Here is an 18,302-nt window from a genome sequence, read left to right as displayed (position 1 = left end):
TACACATTTTTTCCTACTTATTTGTGTAGTTGACCAAACAAAACAATTTGTCTTACATTTTTGCGCCTGCACTTTTCTTAACAGTCTCGGTCACCTTCTGAGATTCACGTCATTGCCACTCAAGGCCACCGTTGCTCATCTTTTTAGCAATGCTGCAAATACCATACATCGAATTTCTTACCAGCCAAATTATTCAATTAAAAGTCAAAATGTATTAGGGACATTAGGGGTCATATTGCTTGCTATGCAGACAGACAACTTTCTGGTCCAGAGCAGATGAAGAACAGACAGTTGGCCTTCAATCTATGGGACGGGCTGCGGACTTCTATCTTGAAGAAAATTAGTTAAAAAAATGGATACATTTGCATATCATCTTGAAGTGATTGTTAATTGATCTAATTAATGCTTATTGGTTGATTACAGCGTAACAGGCAAATATTTAAGGCTGACTGAAATTATTGTCAGCCTGTTCCCAAAGTCATCATCTGGACTTTTTCCTGAAAGTGATCCTGCCAGATGCTTATCTCCTCCCGCCTCATTCGTCTGTGCATTGTGTTCCTGATTAGGCCGGTTGAGAATGTCTCCATGGCAATGAGACGATATGCTTTGATGTGCCAGAGAGGACATTCTGCCGCAGACATATGGCGAGACAGACATGATTATAAAATGCATACATCACTGCCTTCATTGGCCCTCTTACACCCCCCACCACCCCTTTACATGTCATGACTAGGGTCATGCAAGGGTTATGTTTACTGTCATGACTAGGGTCATGCAAGTGTTATGTTTACTGTCATGACTAGGGTCATACAAGGGTTATGCTTACTGTCATGACTAGGGTCAAGCAAGGGTTATGCTGACTGTCATGACTAGGGTCATGCAAGGGTTATGTTTACTCTCATGACTAGGGTCATGCAAGGATTATGTTTACTGTCATGACTAGGGTCTTGCAAGGGTTATGTCTACTGTCATGACTAGGGTCATGCAAGGGTTATTCTTGGGCCATGCTAGGTAAGGGAACTGAGTCGCCTACAAAGAGGCGGAATTGCATGCGCTTTTGGGATCCAAATCCAGAGCCTAACATTACATACTTGACCAATAAATTAGAATCTAAGCATTCACCAAATCGTAATATGATAACTTCTCTTGTGGAATTACATTAACAAAACAAACTGCAAAACCAAATATTTCCATCTACATTTATTAAAAAAAAAAAGAAAAAAAAAAAAAGAACAAAACATAAAAACAACATCCAGTGTCTCTCCCTCTGCTGGAAAGAGACAGAGCAACATGTTTAAAAGCATACAAACCAGCAAACTGTAATCTAGCAGCATCCAAATGTTGGAATCTCCAAAGTCATCATTTATATATTTAAATATATAGTTGCTTTGTCTTGTTTATTTCTTTTTTGCCCTGCCCAGCTACACACTTTACAACATACACTGAGCTTTATCTCTCCTTAGTGCAGAAAAAAGAAAATCAATTACCCTTAATAAAATAAACAACTTTAGGTTAAATAAGCTTAAATAACAGTGTTAAATACAAGACACTTCTGTGGCCGATATGTACAGAAATAAACACATTTGGCATTGTAATTGTGGTTCACTGGCGCTTGCTCTAACGCTCTTGAAAACCACAGCATAAGAACACATTTTGCCGCGATAAACTACACACAGTCACACACACGGGCACGCGCGCGCACGCACGTTTCTATCAGTGAGCCACAGACAAGGCATGTGTTTAGAAAAGCCGAAGAGAAACAATCCGATTTACACCCAAGAGTTTTAGGCACAATCTCCTGCTTTCAAATCCAACTGCTTCATGTTTGTGCTAACCTCTTCATAGTTTGATTCCTAACACAGTTTCATAACTACAACTTGTTATTGCTAGGACAGTGCGACAGTGAATGGAGACTACCGACAATCGTGTGTAGGGAAAAGCACCTTTGAACATCAAAACTGCTGCCGAAATGTGACGCGTCATCGCAACACTGAGGGAACAAAAAGTAGAATTGAGTTGAAATAGAAAGAAAAAGGCGCAAATAAAACCCCTTTTTAGTCACTTAGGGAACCAAAAAAAGTCTCAAGTTGAGGTACATTCATTATTCCTCCAGCTGTACTTTTCACCCAGAAGTTGATTCCTCTTGAGTGTGTACCACTTGATGAAATCCTCTTCCCCAAGCAGCTGTGACAGCGTGCCGAGCGGAGTACAGCTGCAGGTACAGTAGACTGACGTGACATACAGTATGTAGGTAGGTTACAAGTTGACTACAGTAAATGAGCTTTACATTCCACTACTGTAAGAGGATCTGGTGGAAAAATTCCTCCCCGCAGATGAGGGAATTTCCCCAGGAGCGGTCTCAGCTGGCGCGATGGAGAAACTGTTAATGTCAAATACGGAATGCTGTGCATTGAATACGAGGAGGCCTGTTCATATAATGCGAGTCTCTCGGTCTATAGTCTTGCCAAGACAATTCACAAGTGTTGTGGACGGGTCTGGGAGCCTCCAGTACGTCCGTCATTATCTCAGGGCTTCTTGTCGATGCTGTGAAAGAACCACTCGGTGAACTTCCTGAGCTGAGCCGACGCCGTCTGGCTCTCCTCCTGTAGCCGCATGTTGTCCTGCCTCAGGTGTTGAACCTCCTCCTGTAGCATCGCCTTGTCCTCCTTCTCCTAAACACATGCGACACCAACAAGGTTAACCAGGGCACTTAAAAAATGTTGATAATCAAAAAAACGTATTTAATTTGGAGATTTGTGTGCTACATCTGAGTGGGGATTTTCACCAAAGAGGTATGGGGAAACATCCATAGAAGAATACTTTAGTATCAGTATTGTACTATCCTCTCTAAAACCAGAGGGTCAGTTTGAACTAACTTTGTGGTTTGTTTGGTTTTTGGGTTGTTTACAACCGTTTTTTGGAGGAGGTTGTCATGACTGTGTTTTGTTTGGGGCAAGTGTCTGATTTGAGCAATCAGCATGTAACCAGCAACTAGTTTCAACTGGTCAGAAGCTATGTGATGTCTGAAGCTATGTGATGTCAAGAATCTTTAATCTCTTTATCTGGTCAGAAGCCAATCAGTTTTACCCGCATGTCAATCAGCAGCGAATCAGATAAAGCCATGCCATTCCTGTTTCAGCGACCTATCAGGGTTACCCACATGTCTGGCCGCAGCCAATCAGATCCATTCGCTTACTATATAAGTCTGACAGAGAAGTGTGTTGGTGCCGAATTATTCATCTGTCCATCTGGCCACCTGTTCATCTGTTCCTCTGCTCACCTCCATAGCCCAAGCTAGTTCCATGCCTCTGGTTCCATGATGCCTTCTCATTGTTGCTGGTCAAGTCAAGTTAGTTCTACGCCTCTTGACATTATGCGAATAAAGTGTTAAACTATTTGTGTCTGTTTTTGGGATCCAACCCCAGAACATAACAGGGGTTGGGAATTTAGTTTCAAACAACCCAGGAAATTATTTTTGACAACTGTCAAGATTTTCAGATGGGTATGTATTTCATATAAAACAATTTCCAGATCTCAACACATTTGCTCCCAAAAACATATAAATACGTTCTATTTCAAATATTACCAGTCTCCCAAAGATTTTATTTTTTATTTTTTTAAATGCTAGAGCATACAGAAGGCTTTGATGCAGCCTCTGCACCGCTGCAAAATGAAAATAGATAGAAATATACTTTTTTTTTTCCTGATGAAAGAAGAGATTGTAATCTTTCTTTTGGTAGGTTCCATGTTCTTATAGCAATAGAACTCAATATTCTGTGGGCCTTGCAAAATCAGTCAACATCCAGTAAACCGGCCGGGAGCGATTGCGTCAGAGAAAATGGCTGGGAGTGAATGAGTTAAGTTGTTTTACATAAGCTACATATGAGAGACAATCTGATCTGTATGTTGCACATTTGTAAATAAAAGCAGTGACTCATTATATTGTTATTTTCTCACTAATTTTCGTGAAGAAATTACAGATTGTTCACATGATTTACAACAACATCAATAAAAGTGAATATTTTCCAGAAAAGGGGGACATTTTGGAAAAATCATTTATAGCTTTTTAGGTGACAAATATAGTGGTGTGGTCCACTAGAGATAAAAAGTGAATGTAGCTCTTGAACTCAAATATGTTTGACACATCCATCCATCCATTTTCACTCACATGTTCATTCACAACTGTAGACAAATTTGAGTCTTCAATTAACCTAAGCCAAAGTATCTACATGTACCAACATGCAAGCTCAACACAGGAAGGCCATAGGCAAGAGAACCTCAGACCTCGATTCACTAACCACTAAAAGGAGGAACTGCATAATTAAAAATTCTTAAAAAGAGCTGGATGAAAGTGTCGCCATTACAAACGGTTTTCATCATTAAAGGCAGATATTAACATAGCAAAGCAGCCTTTTTAGCTTGATAAAAGTGCAATTCCTCCTATTTCTAAAAGTGAGTGATGAGAGGAGGGGAAACGTGAAGGCCTGATACAAAGCGGCAAGGAAAGCAGGCTATCGAATGGAGGACAAGTTGCTATTGTGCAGACACACTCATGAATCTATTCTGAGCTGGACTTGCATGCAGATAGCGAGAGAGCAAAAGGAACAGTATGCTTAAAAGCTGAAGCAATACATTAAATGTGGGTGAAGTTACCTTCCGGAGATCATGCTGCAGCTGCCTGAGGATCACCTCCAGCTGGTTCACTTTGCCAGTCAGTGTAGATGGGGAACTACAGAGCGGTACATAGAAAAAAAAAAAAAGTGCGTTAGTCCAGCAATGGTAAAAATATTTTATTATCAGAAATTATACTGTATCAAAACAAAATCATTACATATCTATATAAGCAACCATAGGGACTGACAACAAAAATTTCCATGAATAATAAATACAATATAGCTGATGTGAATGGAAAACTGCACATGAATATATAAGTACAATATAGGGTCAGACAAAGTGATCTGACACATTTGTAGGTTTAATAAAAGACAAAGTAAAGAAACAAAAAAGTGTTTTTATTTTCGAAAAGTACATTTAATGCCATTCATTATGTTTCATTAGGTTTTGAATATTGAATCAGTCAAATGGGATCCGTTACTGTCGACACATTTTCGTTTCAATGCAGATCTAGCAGGTCTGAAGCTGGTAAACCATAACAAGATCGTGTTACGAGCTGGTACGGGATCATGTCTGCCAAGTTTGAAGTGCAAACGGAACGAACGCTCGCTGTGTTGCAGTTACAGATTCGTTTGTTTTGATAAACGTTTCCACAATGAAAGCGCAATGTTCACCGGTCCAATTCATGGCATCAACTGAAAAAGAAAAATAATGGCACTATACACAAACAAAACAAAAAGGCATTATATGAAATAAATGGCATTATACGTACTTTTCGAAAAATAAAAACATGTTTTTGTTTCTTTACTTTATTTGTGTTTTATTAAACCTACAAATGTGTCAGATCATTTTGCCTGACCCTTATTGGAATGCACCTATTTTTATTTGTGTATTATGCTGCAACATCCAATTTGAGTGTTATAGTATTCTACTAGTATTCTTCTTCAGCTACAAAAAAAAAACATGTTTTCTAGGGTTCAGCCCATATCCTACTAAGGGATGAGTGTTTCTGGTCTTTCTTGTTGCAAGGAAATGTTGAAGATGTTCAAAGAAAGACAATTAACACTGTTTAGACAAGCATTAAGGGAGCCATGAAGACTTTTTTTTGGAAATGCTACAACCTTGAACGAGCCTTCACGCGAAATCAACATTCGCTTGCATCGCAAATGTTTGCCACCTCAGTGGGATATAAAAGCTTTAGGATTGTCACTTTTTGCAGTTTTTGGAAGGGTTGACCACGAAAGAGAGGAACTACTGTAAATTAGGGATGTAAGGATATCCCAACATCACGATACGATATTATCACAATATGATATGGATTTGAAACACAGAAGGGCCAAAACATGCCTTATGAAAATTAAACTGCACTAAAAAACAAAAAAACAAAAAAAAATAGCCACCAGAGGGTGCTAAAACTGCACAAATGGAATCCAACTTGACTTTTTTTTTTTTTTTTACTGCTTTTAATATCGTGACATGACGATATTGTAGCGGTTTTAACTCTTTGACCGCCAAAAACGTTTAATAACGATTAGTAAAATCGCGATGTATGCCGTTGTATGTAAACGTTAAATGACGTCATCTACGTTTTAAAAATTTTTTTTTTTAAATAAATTGTCAGAGCAACGTCTAAGTGCAACGCTGCCTCGTCAATGGGTGGTGGAATCAAAAACACCCACTAACTATGGCCAGCAGATGGCAGCATTGTGTCTCTTTTCAATGGGCTGCCGGTGTATAGAATTCTAACGAAACGTGACGGAATCTGATGAATGATCGTAATCGGCTGGCATTGTGGGGGTGCTTTTTTGATAACGTGTGGGAGTAAAAGTTAATATCGCGATATCACAATATTGTTACATCCCTACTGTAAATACATTGGATGAAAACAGCAGCCCAACAAACAAACAAGGCCTGTACATACACCCATAAACAAATAGTTAAAAATAAAATATAATAGCAACACTATGAACAGGGCAGTGACAACAAAGAGACAAATATTTTGTAAACAATTCGATCTATTTTTGCAGACATAAAAGTGAACAATAGGCAGGGTACCGTTTGTGAAAACTATACTGGAATACATTATATATAGTACTATATATATGTAGTATTGGTTGTAAATGAGATGAAGTCATTTACACATATACAACAGTATGCTCACGTCGGTACGTACTCTGCATCCAGCGCCGCCCCTTCCGCCTCCACAACCCGTCTGGTCAGCTCTCGAGATAGCTCCAGTGCTTCGGCTCGCTGCATATCCGTCATGGTGCAGAAAGACGCCACACGCTGGTCTACAGACACAATAGGTGACATCTTTCGGTTAGAATGTTCATCTATAAAAAGCACATCACATCATTCAAGCCAAATATGAAGAGGATATGAAAAAAAAGGGACTCTCTTGCTCTCCCACAGAGCGATGGAGGCAGACAATATGGAACAAGGTGGTAAACAGAGCGTTGAGTTCACCCCCACCCCTCTCAGAGTTTTCCTCTGGCAGCTGTTTGCTTCTTAATGGGCTGAGAGGAATCAGGCATGCTTCTTTTCCCGTATCAGGCCCTTAAGCTTCCTCAAATCCCAGTGGAAAAGCCAAATTTAGCATGTTATGCTTGGGACTGCTCCGTTTTGGCGGCATAATGCTCTTTTCTTGAGTAAGCATCCTCTCTGTCCTGCGCTCATGGTGTGAGACACAAGATAGGGGGAATCTGCATATTCACAGGAGAGATTAAGAAAAAGCCTTTCTTTAATGTAACACTAATCCACTCGGAGACAAAAAGCTAATTGAGTCTGGAGGTGGATGCTCAGACGAGCCAGGAAAAGGACACCAAGTTTTCATTTACATATGAATGAATATTTTCTTCATATTCGGCGTATGTGTTTGAAAGATTAAAGACACTGAAAAGAAGTTTGTGTGTTTTGGAAGATGTAGCGTACGACTTGAGTAAACAAACAGTAGCTATTAGATTTCACCGGAAAAGAAATATTACAGTGTGCAATAATCATTTGTGAACTGAGGCAATTGCAATTTTTGTTAAAATGTAGTAACGTGTAGTGCATCTGCTCTGCGCGAGCGTCTCAGGTTCCAAGTGAGCAGTGGTGGTTAAATGGACATACGCGTACAAACCGAGTACAACAAGAGCCTCGAGTCACGTTCTGCTCCAGCAACAAGCGTCAATTTGTACACGCCATCGTTTTCGTCCGGTCGGGCTGCCTGTCACACTCTGCAGCATTCGCCCTGTTTCTATTCCACTTAAATGCTCTGCTGCAGGGCAATGCAGCAGAAAATGTATCAGTGAGGAATCCGAATCAGGAGTTCTTATTAATTATGACAAACGAGTAGTTCACATGCTACATTGCCCGTTTCGTGGACTCGGGGTCAGAGGGAGTTCAGGCATGCGCGCGTTTCTGTGACAAATGGGAAATACTCTGAAAGCAGGATCATAAAAGAAAAAAAAAAAAAAAAAAAAAAAGAACATGATGTTGCTGACCATGAGAAAATGATGGTGCGTGTCATCATATCTTCAATCCAATTAAAGTGCTCTCTGGGACAGTCTCGGTTTTGAGCCTTAGGTCCCGAGTCCCAGCGGATTTCTCCAATGTCCCGGCGTCCCGCTTTTGTTTTCAGGCGCCCGTTTCAAAACATGTGCTTATGTCTTGTGTGTGTTTGTTTACAGGGATTGCTTAGAGAAGACTGCATTAACTACATATGTCAAGTCAAGTCAAGTCGTCATCTTGTGCTCCTATTTTCAGGACGAGCTCAGCCGAGACTGGCAGCAGGGTGTGATTGGAGGCGGAACCAGACGAATTTAGTGTAGATGATCTTACTTTACTTTGCTGTGACTACACAAATCTACAGTATTTGCTTGAGTGTAATATTTTATGTATGTATTTATATGCATATAAACCTTAATGGTTATGGTTTTCTGTTAAATGTTGGTGAAATTATTTCAATAATATTTTGTAAACATTACTTTGGGTTTGGGACAGACAATTGCTTGGACGGACAGACAGACATTTTGCAGGAGTAGATACCCTGCTTGAGAATACATGTGGCGTAGTAAGTAGTAGTTGAAGAAGGAGAAGAAGAGCAGGGAGGAGGAGAAGAAGAAGAAAAAGAAGAAGAAAAAAAAGAAGAAGAAGAAAAAGAAGAAAAAGAAGAAAAAGAAAAAAAAGAAAAAAAAGAAGAAAAAGAAGAAAAAGAAGAAAAAGAAGAAAAAGAAAAAAAGAAGAAGAAGAAGAGTCGGTCCTAAAACAGCAGTGACGGACGACTGATTACAGTTTGATTCGGCTTAAAATAATGATGGACTGACGATGATGAATGATTGACTGTCAAAATTTACTGACACGCCCACCTCAGGATACATCATTTCCATTTGAGAGAGATGCATATTCTTTTTATTTGTTCAAGTTGACAAGTTTTAATACACATAACAAGCACCTCGAGAATAGGAGTGGAACAGTATCAGTATTAATAATGTTGTCCTTTTTTTCAAACTTTAATATAACGTTTGCAAATGGTGCTCTGCTTAATGCATTATAAAAGCCATTTTTCTGTGAGGAAGGAGACTACCAACATATATAGTAGCACTATTTTTGGTCTTGGCAGAGACAAAAAACGTGCAACCAATTTCCATGAAACTACCAGGCTGTGAAGAAAAAAAAAAAAAAAAGAAGTCCAAAATCCACCTGAAGGCTGATTACTTAGCGAGCAGTGCAGTGTTGGGCTTACAGTGTCAAAAATAGGCTCCATTTCCAAGTGAACTCGCTTGACAGGAATCAGAATGAGGCTCAGAGCAGAGGGTAAAAACCTAACAATTCCCAAAGGTCGCCTCGATGAACATTTGGGAGAGACGGGAAGAAGTAAACTATTCTAAACCTACACATGCAAGAGAGAAAGTTCTTGCGGGCTGCAGACAAACAAACATATAAGGCTAAGCGGCAAAGAGGAAAGGCGGGTGGTGTCTAGGGGGCGCTAGCAGCTTGAGGAAGGCAGGTTACCTTCAAAGGCTTTTGCTGCGTCAACCAGGTGAGACCAGTCCAGGCCTGTGGCAGTGTCTGGGAGGGGCATGAGGCCCGGGTCGCTGAACTTGGACCTGTCTGCCAAGAAGCCGTCAGAGAACCAAAAATCATCTGCAGAGACAGGCGGGTGCCCAGATCAGTGTCTCGGCCTGGTGCTGAGTTGAGGGCTCATTTTGGAGTTGCCCATCGATTTGCAACAGGGCATATGTGAAGGGTTAGGGGAGGGGTGGGCATAAGGGCGGGTAATAGTTGGAATCTCACTTCAATAGGATATGTACCCACAGCAGCCAACTTTAAAAAAATGCTTAGTTAAACAGCTCATTTAAAATCTAGCTTTTAAGTCGATATTGACTCTGAATGCCTCAAACTGCAAAGTAACTTTAAAGGGACAGCAACGTGAAAAATCTACTTTTTGGAGCTTTTAGCCATGGTAAAATGCTAATTCCTCACCAAAAACATCACCGAAGTGGTGATTTCCTCCAGTCGCCCCTCTATGAGAAATTCTAGGTCATTCTGCTCTCCAAGCGCCAGCCCCTTCCAACCTGAGAAAACGAGCTCTTGGCACTTTTTGACGTCATTAGGTGTGGACCCACCCTCACACCGCCTCTGCCTTCTAAATGCACGCCCACTTTCTCTGAGACCTCTATGGGATAGTGACAAAAGTAGCCTTTATGAGTAAATATTCTGTCCAAATGAATTCAAAACAATCTATTATCCTTCACATTTGCAATGCCAAAGTGCAATGACAACTGGCCGTCTTAAAATCTGATCTGGCTGACACTTTTGTAAACTACAAGTAAAACCTTTGTGCTAATGAACCTAGCTGAATGAATAGTGTAGTGGTTAGTGTGACAGCCCTGTAATCAGCAGGTACCCGGTTCATGACCTGCTCAGGCTTTCCTCTCTTCTTCCACTCTTCCATGATTTCTTTCAGCAAGATGTTTTGTTTCAAATGTTTATTGAAGAATTGATGGCTTGCGCGGCCAAACGCTGAGGTCAGGCAGCAGGCTGCAGCGGCTTTCCGGGGGCGCGGCAACCACACGGGGAGAGGCGGGGTTTTACTTTGACCTTTTACTTTTGCATCTACATAGCAATATGTCATAAAAAATTACATCGTCATGGTGTCAAATGTTAAGATTTAATCATTATTTGCCCATAATTAACTGTGGAATACCGTGGTGTAATCCCTTTACAGACAAAGACGGCGCACCATTGTGTGGATTGACATAAAACCAATTTCTCTGCATATCAATTGCAAAACACTGCGAGAGGCGATAAATAACCTGTCATAGTGAATGTCTCATGTTTCAATCAATATCGCCTTCCCTGCAACTGTTTCAACCGAGCCTCTAAAAAAAAAATATCCACTGCAATCAACAGGTCCATCATTCCAAAGAGCCATTTTGAGAAGCGTGAGATGGGAAGCACATAGAAAGACAGAGCTTGAGCTGATGCTTCCGTTCTATTTAACCAGCAGTTTGAGGGATTCGTATCTTACTAAATTGGCCTGTTTCACAATGGAAAAAAAACAAAAACGAGAGCCGCTGTTCTCAACCACCCTTCAAAACAATCAGGAATCCATCAGGATGACAGCTAGACGAGGCTAAGGAGCCAAGCATCCCCCTCAAAAGCTGTTTTCAGTCTAGCGGCGGCAGCCAGAGACGACTGAGGGATAATGTGGAAATGAGACATGAGGGACAGAGAGGGGAAGCAGACAGTGACGGATGAGTGAATGAAGCATCGCGACTGACACAAACTGGAAACATGGACATGTTCACGTCACGTCGGAGCTGAGCTTTAAAGACCCGCAGTGGTGCAAGCAGGACACATCACACTTTTAACTAATACATATTCATAGGACGCCGTGGCAAAACTAGCCAGCAGTGACAGGTGTCGACTCGGCGGAGACGGCGCGGCGAGCTTCTTGTCAGCAACGCGCCGCCTAACACACACTTCCAATTAGCTGGCGATGCCAAGGAGTTTTGTTCAAGTGGTGGGGCCAGTGAAATTGTTTTGATACAAGTAGCTCTTCAAACAAGTATCTATACGCGGACTCTCATCTGGAGCCAAGTCTCGCTATTGAAAACAAGCATTTGAATAAGTTGATTTGCTTGCATAAAGCCGTACAATTATGTACAATACTTTGCCATTTTACATTTAATGAATCAATCTACCAAACTCGCACTTACTCCTCAGGTTGGATTGCGGCTGGTTGTGGATCATGCGAGGGGGCAGCGTGCAGTGGTACGGTGGCGTGGTGCTGAACAGGATGTCGTTCGGCATGGCTTGGTCCAGCATGGAGCTGTGGGAGCTGGCGTACGATGAGCCCTTGCGGTTGCTACATACACTCTCGTCCGATAACGTCCGGTACAGGGAATGACGCGGCGACAGACTTCCTGTCACGGACAGCTGGGTGGAACAAAGAAAAAGAACAACTTATCAAAAGGGAGTCAACGAGAATCTAAAAAAGCGCTTTGTGCTTTAATCAACAGTGGGTGGTTAAGGAGATAACAGAGGCAACAACATCAGGAATCAACAAGAATTCTTATTAGAAAGTAGTACAGTATAGTACACATATCGGAGCTCCTTCATAGAATATAACTAAAGTCAACATCCAGTTAAAAGGGTCATTGTTCTATATTTTACAATTATCAATGGCTAACTATTTTTTTTAGCTCCGAATGTCAAAATTCTACCTATAATTCTACCTGAGCCTATCTCAGCTGGCTTTGGGCAGTACGTCAGGTAAACCCTGGACTGGTTGCCAGCCAATCGCAGAGGGTGAATACACAAAGCAAAAAATTGGGCTTATGGATGCTGCCTCTGCTGAAGCATCAGCACTACCAAGTTTACATTTCATGAGATCTAAAATTATAAGCAGCAGAGGGAGTGCGCATCAGTGGTCATATCTGGTTCCCTGAGGTTGTGGGTTCGATCCCCTTGCTGAACATGTTGAAATATCCTTGAGCAAAATACTGAGATGCTCCTGACAAAGGTTTTTTAATCATGGTACTGTCAATAGTGCAGTCTACTAAATCACCATTTTACTAAGCCGAGTGCATACTTCCTTCTAGAAGGCATCTACTGTGCAAACTGCTTTGTGTGTGTGCTCGCCACAATAGACTGAGAATGGACTCAGTGGCCAGAGCTGCGGTCACCATACAAGGTTAGGAACAACTACGGTAGGAGAGTTGGAAAAGCATTTTCCTCCTGAGGGAATTTCTGCTCGTGAAGCACTATTCCACATACATACAGAGTTTCAAGGCCGTGGCCAGAATTTTGACAGGGATCTCCTCTTGAAACACGCAAAACCACGCAGCGCAACCCAATCCGTCATTGCCCTGTTTAGCTTACATAAATATTGCTGGAGAGGCATCAGAAGTAGCCACTAATGATATGCAGGGCTGTCAGCCAGATGGGTAAATGTCGGCCTACGGCGTCTTGACTGTAACCATCACTGACTTGCGACCACACAAGCCAACACCCCAGCCATCTTGATTTCAAAGATGCTGCCGCGAATCCCACAGTACGACGCTAACAAACAGCTAGTACATCTTTAAAGTCAAGATACAGTGGAATTCAAGTGTGTACACATGCTGCGTAATTAGAAGCTCTCAGATGCTTTAACTTGTGAATTTTATTTAAAATATGTTTTATGCAGCCCTACTAGCCTAAAGACAGTATTTTGAATAATATTTCATTTGTGGAATATGAATAAAGCAGCAAAATCTACCAGTTTTTATCCATCTCAGGGGGCGTCTATTTTGCCACTGAGGTAACGACCAATCACGGCTCAGCTTGCAAATGTCACATGAGTAAAATCAGAAAACAGGTGAGCTGTGGTCGTTTCCTGAGCAACTGTGATGTCGTTTTCAGTGGCAAAATGGCCGCCCCCGAGATGGATTTTGCTGTTTAATTCATATTCCACAAACACAATAATAATCAGAATACTGTGTTTATACTATGGAGGCTGCATAGAACATATTATTGCAGAGGTGTCCAAACTTTTTCCTCTGAGGGGCACATACAGAAAAATAGAAAGCTCCAAGGGTCAATTCGATTTTTTTTTAAAGTTAGTTATTAACACATTCATTGCCAGACCAGCAAAAAATTCATCATTTGACGTCTTTTTCCGTCAATGGCAGTGAATGAGTTAAACATGGTAAAAGGAAGCAATTATAAATGGTTGATATAATGCACAGTTACTTACTGAAAACTGCTAACAGTCACAAGGCAAATAGTGACCCCTGTGTGCCACTATAATAGATACGCCTCTCCACTGAGCAGTAGCTGAATCCCAACTTGACATGCTGAACCACAACAAGAACAATCGGTAGTAAACTGACCACACTTAAGAACCATTAATTTAATGTGATGTTTTCACAAACTGGACCTTGACACTAAGCAACAAGTGGATGAAACTATTTTTATTTCTGAAACTGAATTATTAGCTGCAAATTTGTCTTTGCGTAGCTAGAAATGTTTAATCCACCCTCTTTTTTTTTTTTTTTTTTTTTTTTTTTTTAAACAGCATTGAAAAATTATTTTTAGTATTTGCCGCGGACCGCCAAAAAATGTATGGCGGGCCGCAAATGGCCCCCGGGCCGTAGTTTGGAGACCACTGTATTATTGTAAAGAAAATGTTTTAGTTTCACTTCCCCTTTAACAAGGTTGTGTGCTGTCCAAATGTACAGAATAAAACATGAACCTCCAGGAGACACCATATAGAAAATATCTTGAACATAACATTTTAAGATTTTTCCAATGGTTGTCATCACAGCTAAACATTCCATGGCCGGTTTAGGCTATGATGATTTTTTTAGCGCATGCTCTTATCAGCCTCACTAACACATCCACCTATTTCCCCCCAGATTTATCTGACTTTTTCCTCAATGGATAAAGCCAACAAACGGCATATGGAACTCTTTGACATGCCGCTTGGGAGGATGTGACGGATAACCACCTATTCAGTTGCCAGTTTTCTTTCCCACAAGAGGAGCCGTGTGGTAGAAAAAGCTGCAAACGGCCTTTCCTTTACGTCAGACGTACAATAGCCAGCCTGTCTGTGGAAGGGACGTCCCGGCGGACATCGTGGCTGCCAAAGAAAATCTTTCAGCACCTGCTCACCCACACGAAGAATGGCATCGGGTGGCCACCGGAAGTGACACATGCGTTAACCTTTACTGTATTACTCTCCTTGATTACATAGAGGCCCCGTCACGTCACATTGTGTTAAATTAGAAACGATTCAATGGTTTTTCCAACATTGTCATTACTGTAAAGTGACTCTTTCACGTGCCAGCTGATGATTGAAAACAGTCACCCTCAACAAAAGAGCCGTATGTATTCATTAGGATTACATGGTTTATATACAGTCGTTTGGGCATCTGGCTCAGTGCTATGGAGGACCAAAACTGCCCAAATTATAAATAAATAAATAATCATTAAAAGTGAAAATAAAAACGAATATAAAAAATAGAATTTTAAATTAAATACAAAAAATAAATAAATGGAAATAAAAACAATAGCCATAAATAAATAAATACAAGTAAAAATAAATGCAAAAAATAAAAAAAACGAGATTCTAAAAATAAATATAAAAATAAATGTCGAAATAAATACAAAAATATAAACAGAATTAAATATCAATCAATAAATAAAAACGCTCTGCTCGCTCTCACATTTATTTTGTTCATGCTGCAGACGCACTGTCAGGTTGAAACGTTATGCAAATGAGAGGGCGGTCCTAAGCGTGTCTTGGGTTGGACGCCGCCGCTTGCAAACTGCCTTTCAATGGTCGAGTGAGCAGGTCGGCGAACAAGGATTTCCATGCAAACGGGTGAAACCTTGTTCTTTCTTCCTTGCCAACCCGCTTATAGGCAGTTTGCAACAGTGGAGCCAAACCCAAGACATGCTTAGGACCGCCCCCTCATCTGAATAACATTTTGACCTGCTGAAAGAGCATCTGCAGCATGAAATAAATAAATGTGAGATTGATATTTAATTCTATTTATTTGTTTATTTATTTTTTTTTTTTTTTTTTTTTAATGTATTTATTTTTTATATTTATTTTAATTTTTGAATCTCGTTTTGTCTTTATTTTTATTTTTAATTATTTATTTATTTGGGGATATATATTTTGTTATTTTTATTTCCATTTCTATTTATTTTTTGAATATGTACATTTTTTTTATATCTGTTTTTATTCTCACTCTTAGTCATTTATTTATTTATTTTTAAGTTTGGCAATTTTGGTCCTCCCCGCAGTGCCTTCTTCATCTCCCTCCCAGATTGCTTTCCCACATGTTATCAGGAAGAGGATGTGAGCAAACAAAGGCTTACAATCTAAACTCACTGCACTTCTTCGGGTTTGTTATTGAGCTCTTCTTAGACACGAAGCGAAAGGAAATGACAAAGAGCAACCAACACACATCCGTGTTCATTTTACAACAGAAAAGATCCATTTTACAGTGAAAGGCGAGTGTGCGAAAATGTGACAAAGTAATCAGCGCGCAAGGACACGGCTGTGTCTTCCTCCTCTCACAAGAGGAAGTGCATTTTGTACAAGAATTGAGCGCCGTCCAAAAATAACCCATTTGTGCATCTCTAGGGTCCCTTCCAGGAAGATAATAGATGGAGGACAGCGGGAGGGAGTGGCGCGGATGATGCAATTAATAGAGTCTGTAGGACCCAGCAACAGCAAACATCATTCCATTCCGCGCCATTAATCCATAATGTCCCAATAGAGCAGACTCAGGCTCGGTTATAAATTGAATTTACCTGTCAATAGCAACCCCAGATAAAGGCTCTGATGTTGAGAGAGAGGAGACGTAGCCGCAGATGTTTGCTCTACTTTTTTTCTTGTCTTGGTGGTTTGAGGTTATCTGCTCTGGTTCAAGCTTTGAATCCAGGGAAATAGCCTAAGGGGTGTTTGCTCATATCGGTGCTTGATCCTTACAATGCTGTGTTTACTCATGTTAAAGTTTAACAGCTTCCATTTGCACACACATGCAAGATATAGTAAGGCTAGTTGGTGGCCTCACCTTTTGACCCCTGCCTTCTCCTGGCGGACTGTCGGGCAGCATCCTTTTCAGGTATTCCTCCTTTGAAAGTCTCTGTAATGATTTTCCATCCCGCTCGGCGGCCTTGAGGCGGCAGGCGGCCTCCTGTGCATACAGCTGCCTAAAGACGAGGCAGAGGGCACACAACAGCAGAGCTCATCAGAGGGGTCATGCAAGCCACGTCCTGGCAGGGGAGGCCCGGGTTCAGCTATTGAAGAAAGTATGTCAGTATCACACAAGGCAACTCGGGTGGATCTGATTTGGCATGCCAACATCAGGCTTCAACAGTGTGTGAAGGAGCAGAGCCGGAAAGTGTGAAGAACACAGCCAAGCACTGTGAGAGGGAGGAAGGGGAGGGGGAAAAAAAACGGATTTGCAAATGAATGATATCTATAAAGATGTGCAAAAATATTGGACTCCACTGGAGGAAGACATAAAAGCTGCAGGATTCAGAAGAGGTGGCATGTTTAGGTTTGTGGGCGGTTGAGGACATTCAAATGCTTTTTCGAGCGAGCACTCGGATGTGAGTGACCTATTCGGGGAAGTCAGCTTAAGTGAGCAGCCAGTGAGGATGACACCGTGTCAGCACTGCTCTTGGCAGTGTTAGATGGCTACAGTGAGAAATTTACAACACGCGCCTGGCTGCAATGCTTACACGTAGACACGCGTGTTAAGAGTTGCACAGTGGGAGATTATTCACACCACACCGATCACTCAAGGATTATGCAATTCTTTGGGCTATACGTTTACACTAGAACCATCTTGTATGGTTAGTCCTGTGGATTGTAAACATTGATCTATCACTATCACAAACATACATATGGCTACTGTATAAAAAGTTATTTTGTTGTCAATGTTTAAAAAGGCACTTTCATTCCAACATGATATTTAATGTTACAAATTCATGTGCTACAAAGTACCTCATTTATAAGAAAATCAATCATATGTACACCATTGATATAACTAGTCAAGCCAGCAGTAGCAATAATTGTTCATGCTATCCACAACAGAACTCAAAAATTTAATCTTTCTAAATGCATAGTGTCATAGGATGCTTTTATTTTGAAGTTGTTCCTGACGGCGTGTCACAGCGTTACGGCTGATTTAAATTTTTTCAAGTAACTTTGCTTGCATCAAGCTAACAACATCCTGAAAACACCTTCAATTACTAATAAACTAAAAAAATATTTAATTATGCTGACATTATTTTAAACGGTGGCTTTTGCAAGTGTTTAGTGGCCACTTACTAATTTTTCTAGAGATGAAGGTAGCTTGCAGTTTATATTGAAGTAAAAAAAAAAAAAAAAAAAAAAAAAAAAAAAAAAAAAAAAAAAAAAAGATTATCTAGAAATGAAACCCAGTTGGCCGTTTGAGAAAGCATAATTTTAAAAATGCTTTGAACGACTTATTATTTGGTATGGGAAAACAACAGTTTTAAACCTTGATTTAAAAGCATTTACACTTTATTGGTATGTATTGAATATGTACAGGACTGTCTCAGAAAATTAGAATATTGTGATAAAGTCCTTTATTTTCTGCAATGCAATTAAATAAGCAAAAATGCCATACATTCTGGATCCATTACAAATCAACTGAAATATTGCAAGCCTT

The 18,302-nt window shown here is 40.6% G+C and overlaps 1 protein-coding gene across 7 annotated transcripts in view; it reads right to left on the bottom strand.

Moving 5' to 3' along the window:
• Positions 1-1,185: 1,185 nt before the first annotated feature.
• Positions 1,186-18,302, bottom strand: part of LOC144001088 (signal-induced proliferation-associated 1-like protein 2) — a 97,437-nt gene continuing 80,320 nt past the window's right edge. For 3 of the 7 annotated variants that reach the window (XM_077495073.1, XM_077495075.1, XM_077495079.1), the window contains 6 exons: positions 16,674-16,812; positions 11,820-12,039; positions 9,610-9,741; positions 6,776-6,905; positions 4,654-4,729; positions 1,186-2,672 (listed from right to left, as the gene is read on the bottom strand). In XM_077495073.1, the coding sequence (XP_077351199.1) occupies positions 2,526-2,672; positions 4,654-4,729; positions 6,776-6,905; positions 9,610-9,741; positions 11,820-12,039; positions 16,674-16,812 (844 nt within the window). In that variant the 3' untranslated portion in view covers positions 1,186-2,525. The remainder of the gene's footprint in view (positions 2,673-4,653; positions 4,730-6,775; positions 6,906-9,609; positions 9,742-11,819; positions 12,040-16,673; positions 16,813-18,302) is intronic. The other 4 variants (XM_077495074.1, XM_077495076.1, XM_077495077.1 and 1 more) reach the window with 3 other exon arrangements.

Source organism: Festucalex cinctus, chromosome 14 (assembly GCF_051991245.1).
Source record: "Festucalex cinctus isolate MCC-2025b chromosome 14, RoL_Fcin_1.0, whole genome shotgun sequence".
Taxonomy (NCBI): domain Eukaryota; kingdom Metazoa; phylum Chordata; class Actinopteri; order Syngnathiformes; family Syngnathidae; genus Festucalex; species Festucalex cinctus.
The sequence above is the reverse complement of the archived record's forward strand: the minus strand, read 5'-3'. Positions and strand labels throughout refer to the sequence as shown.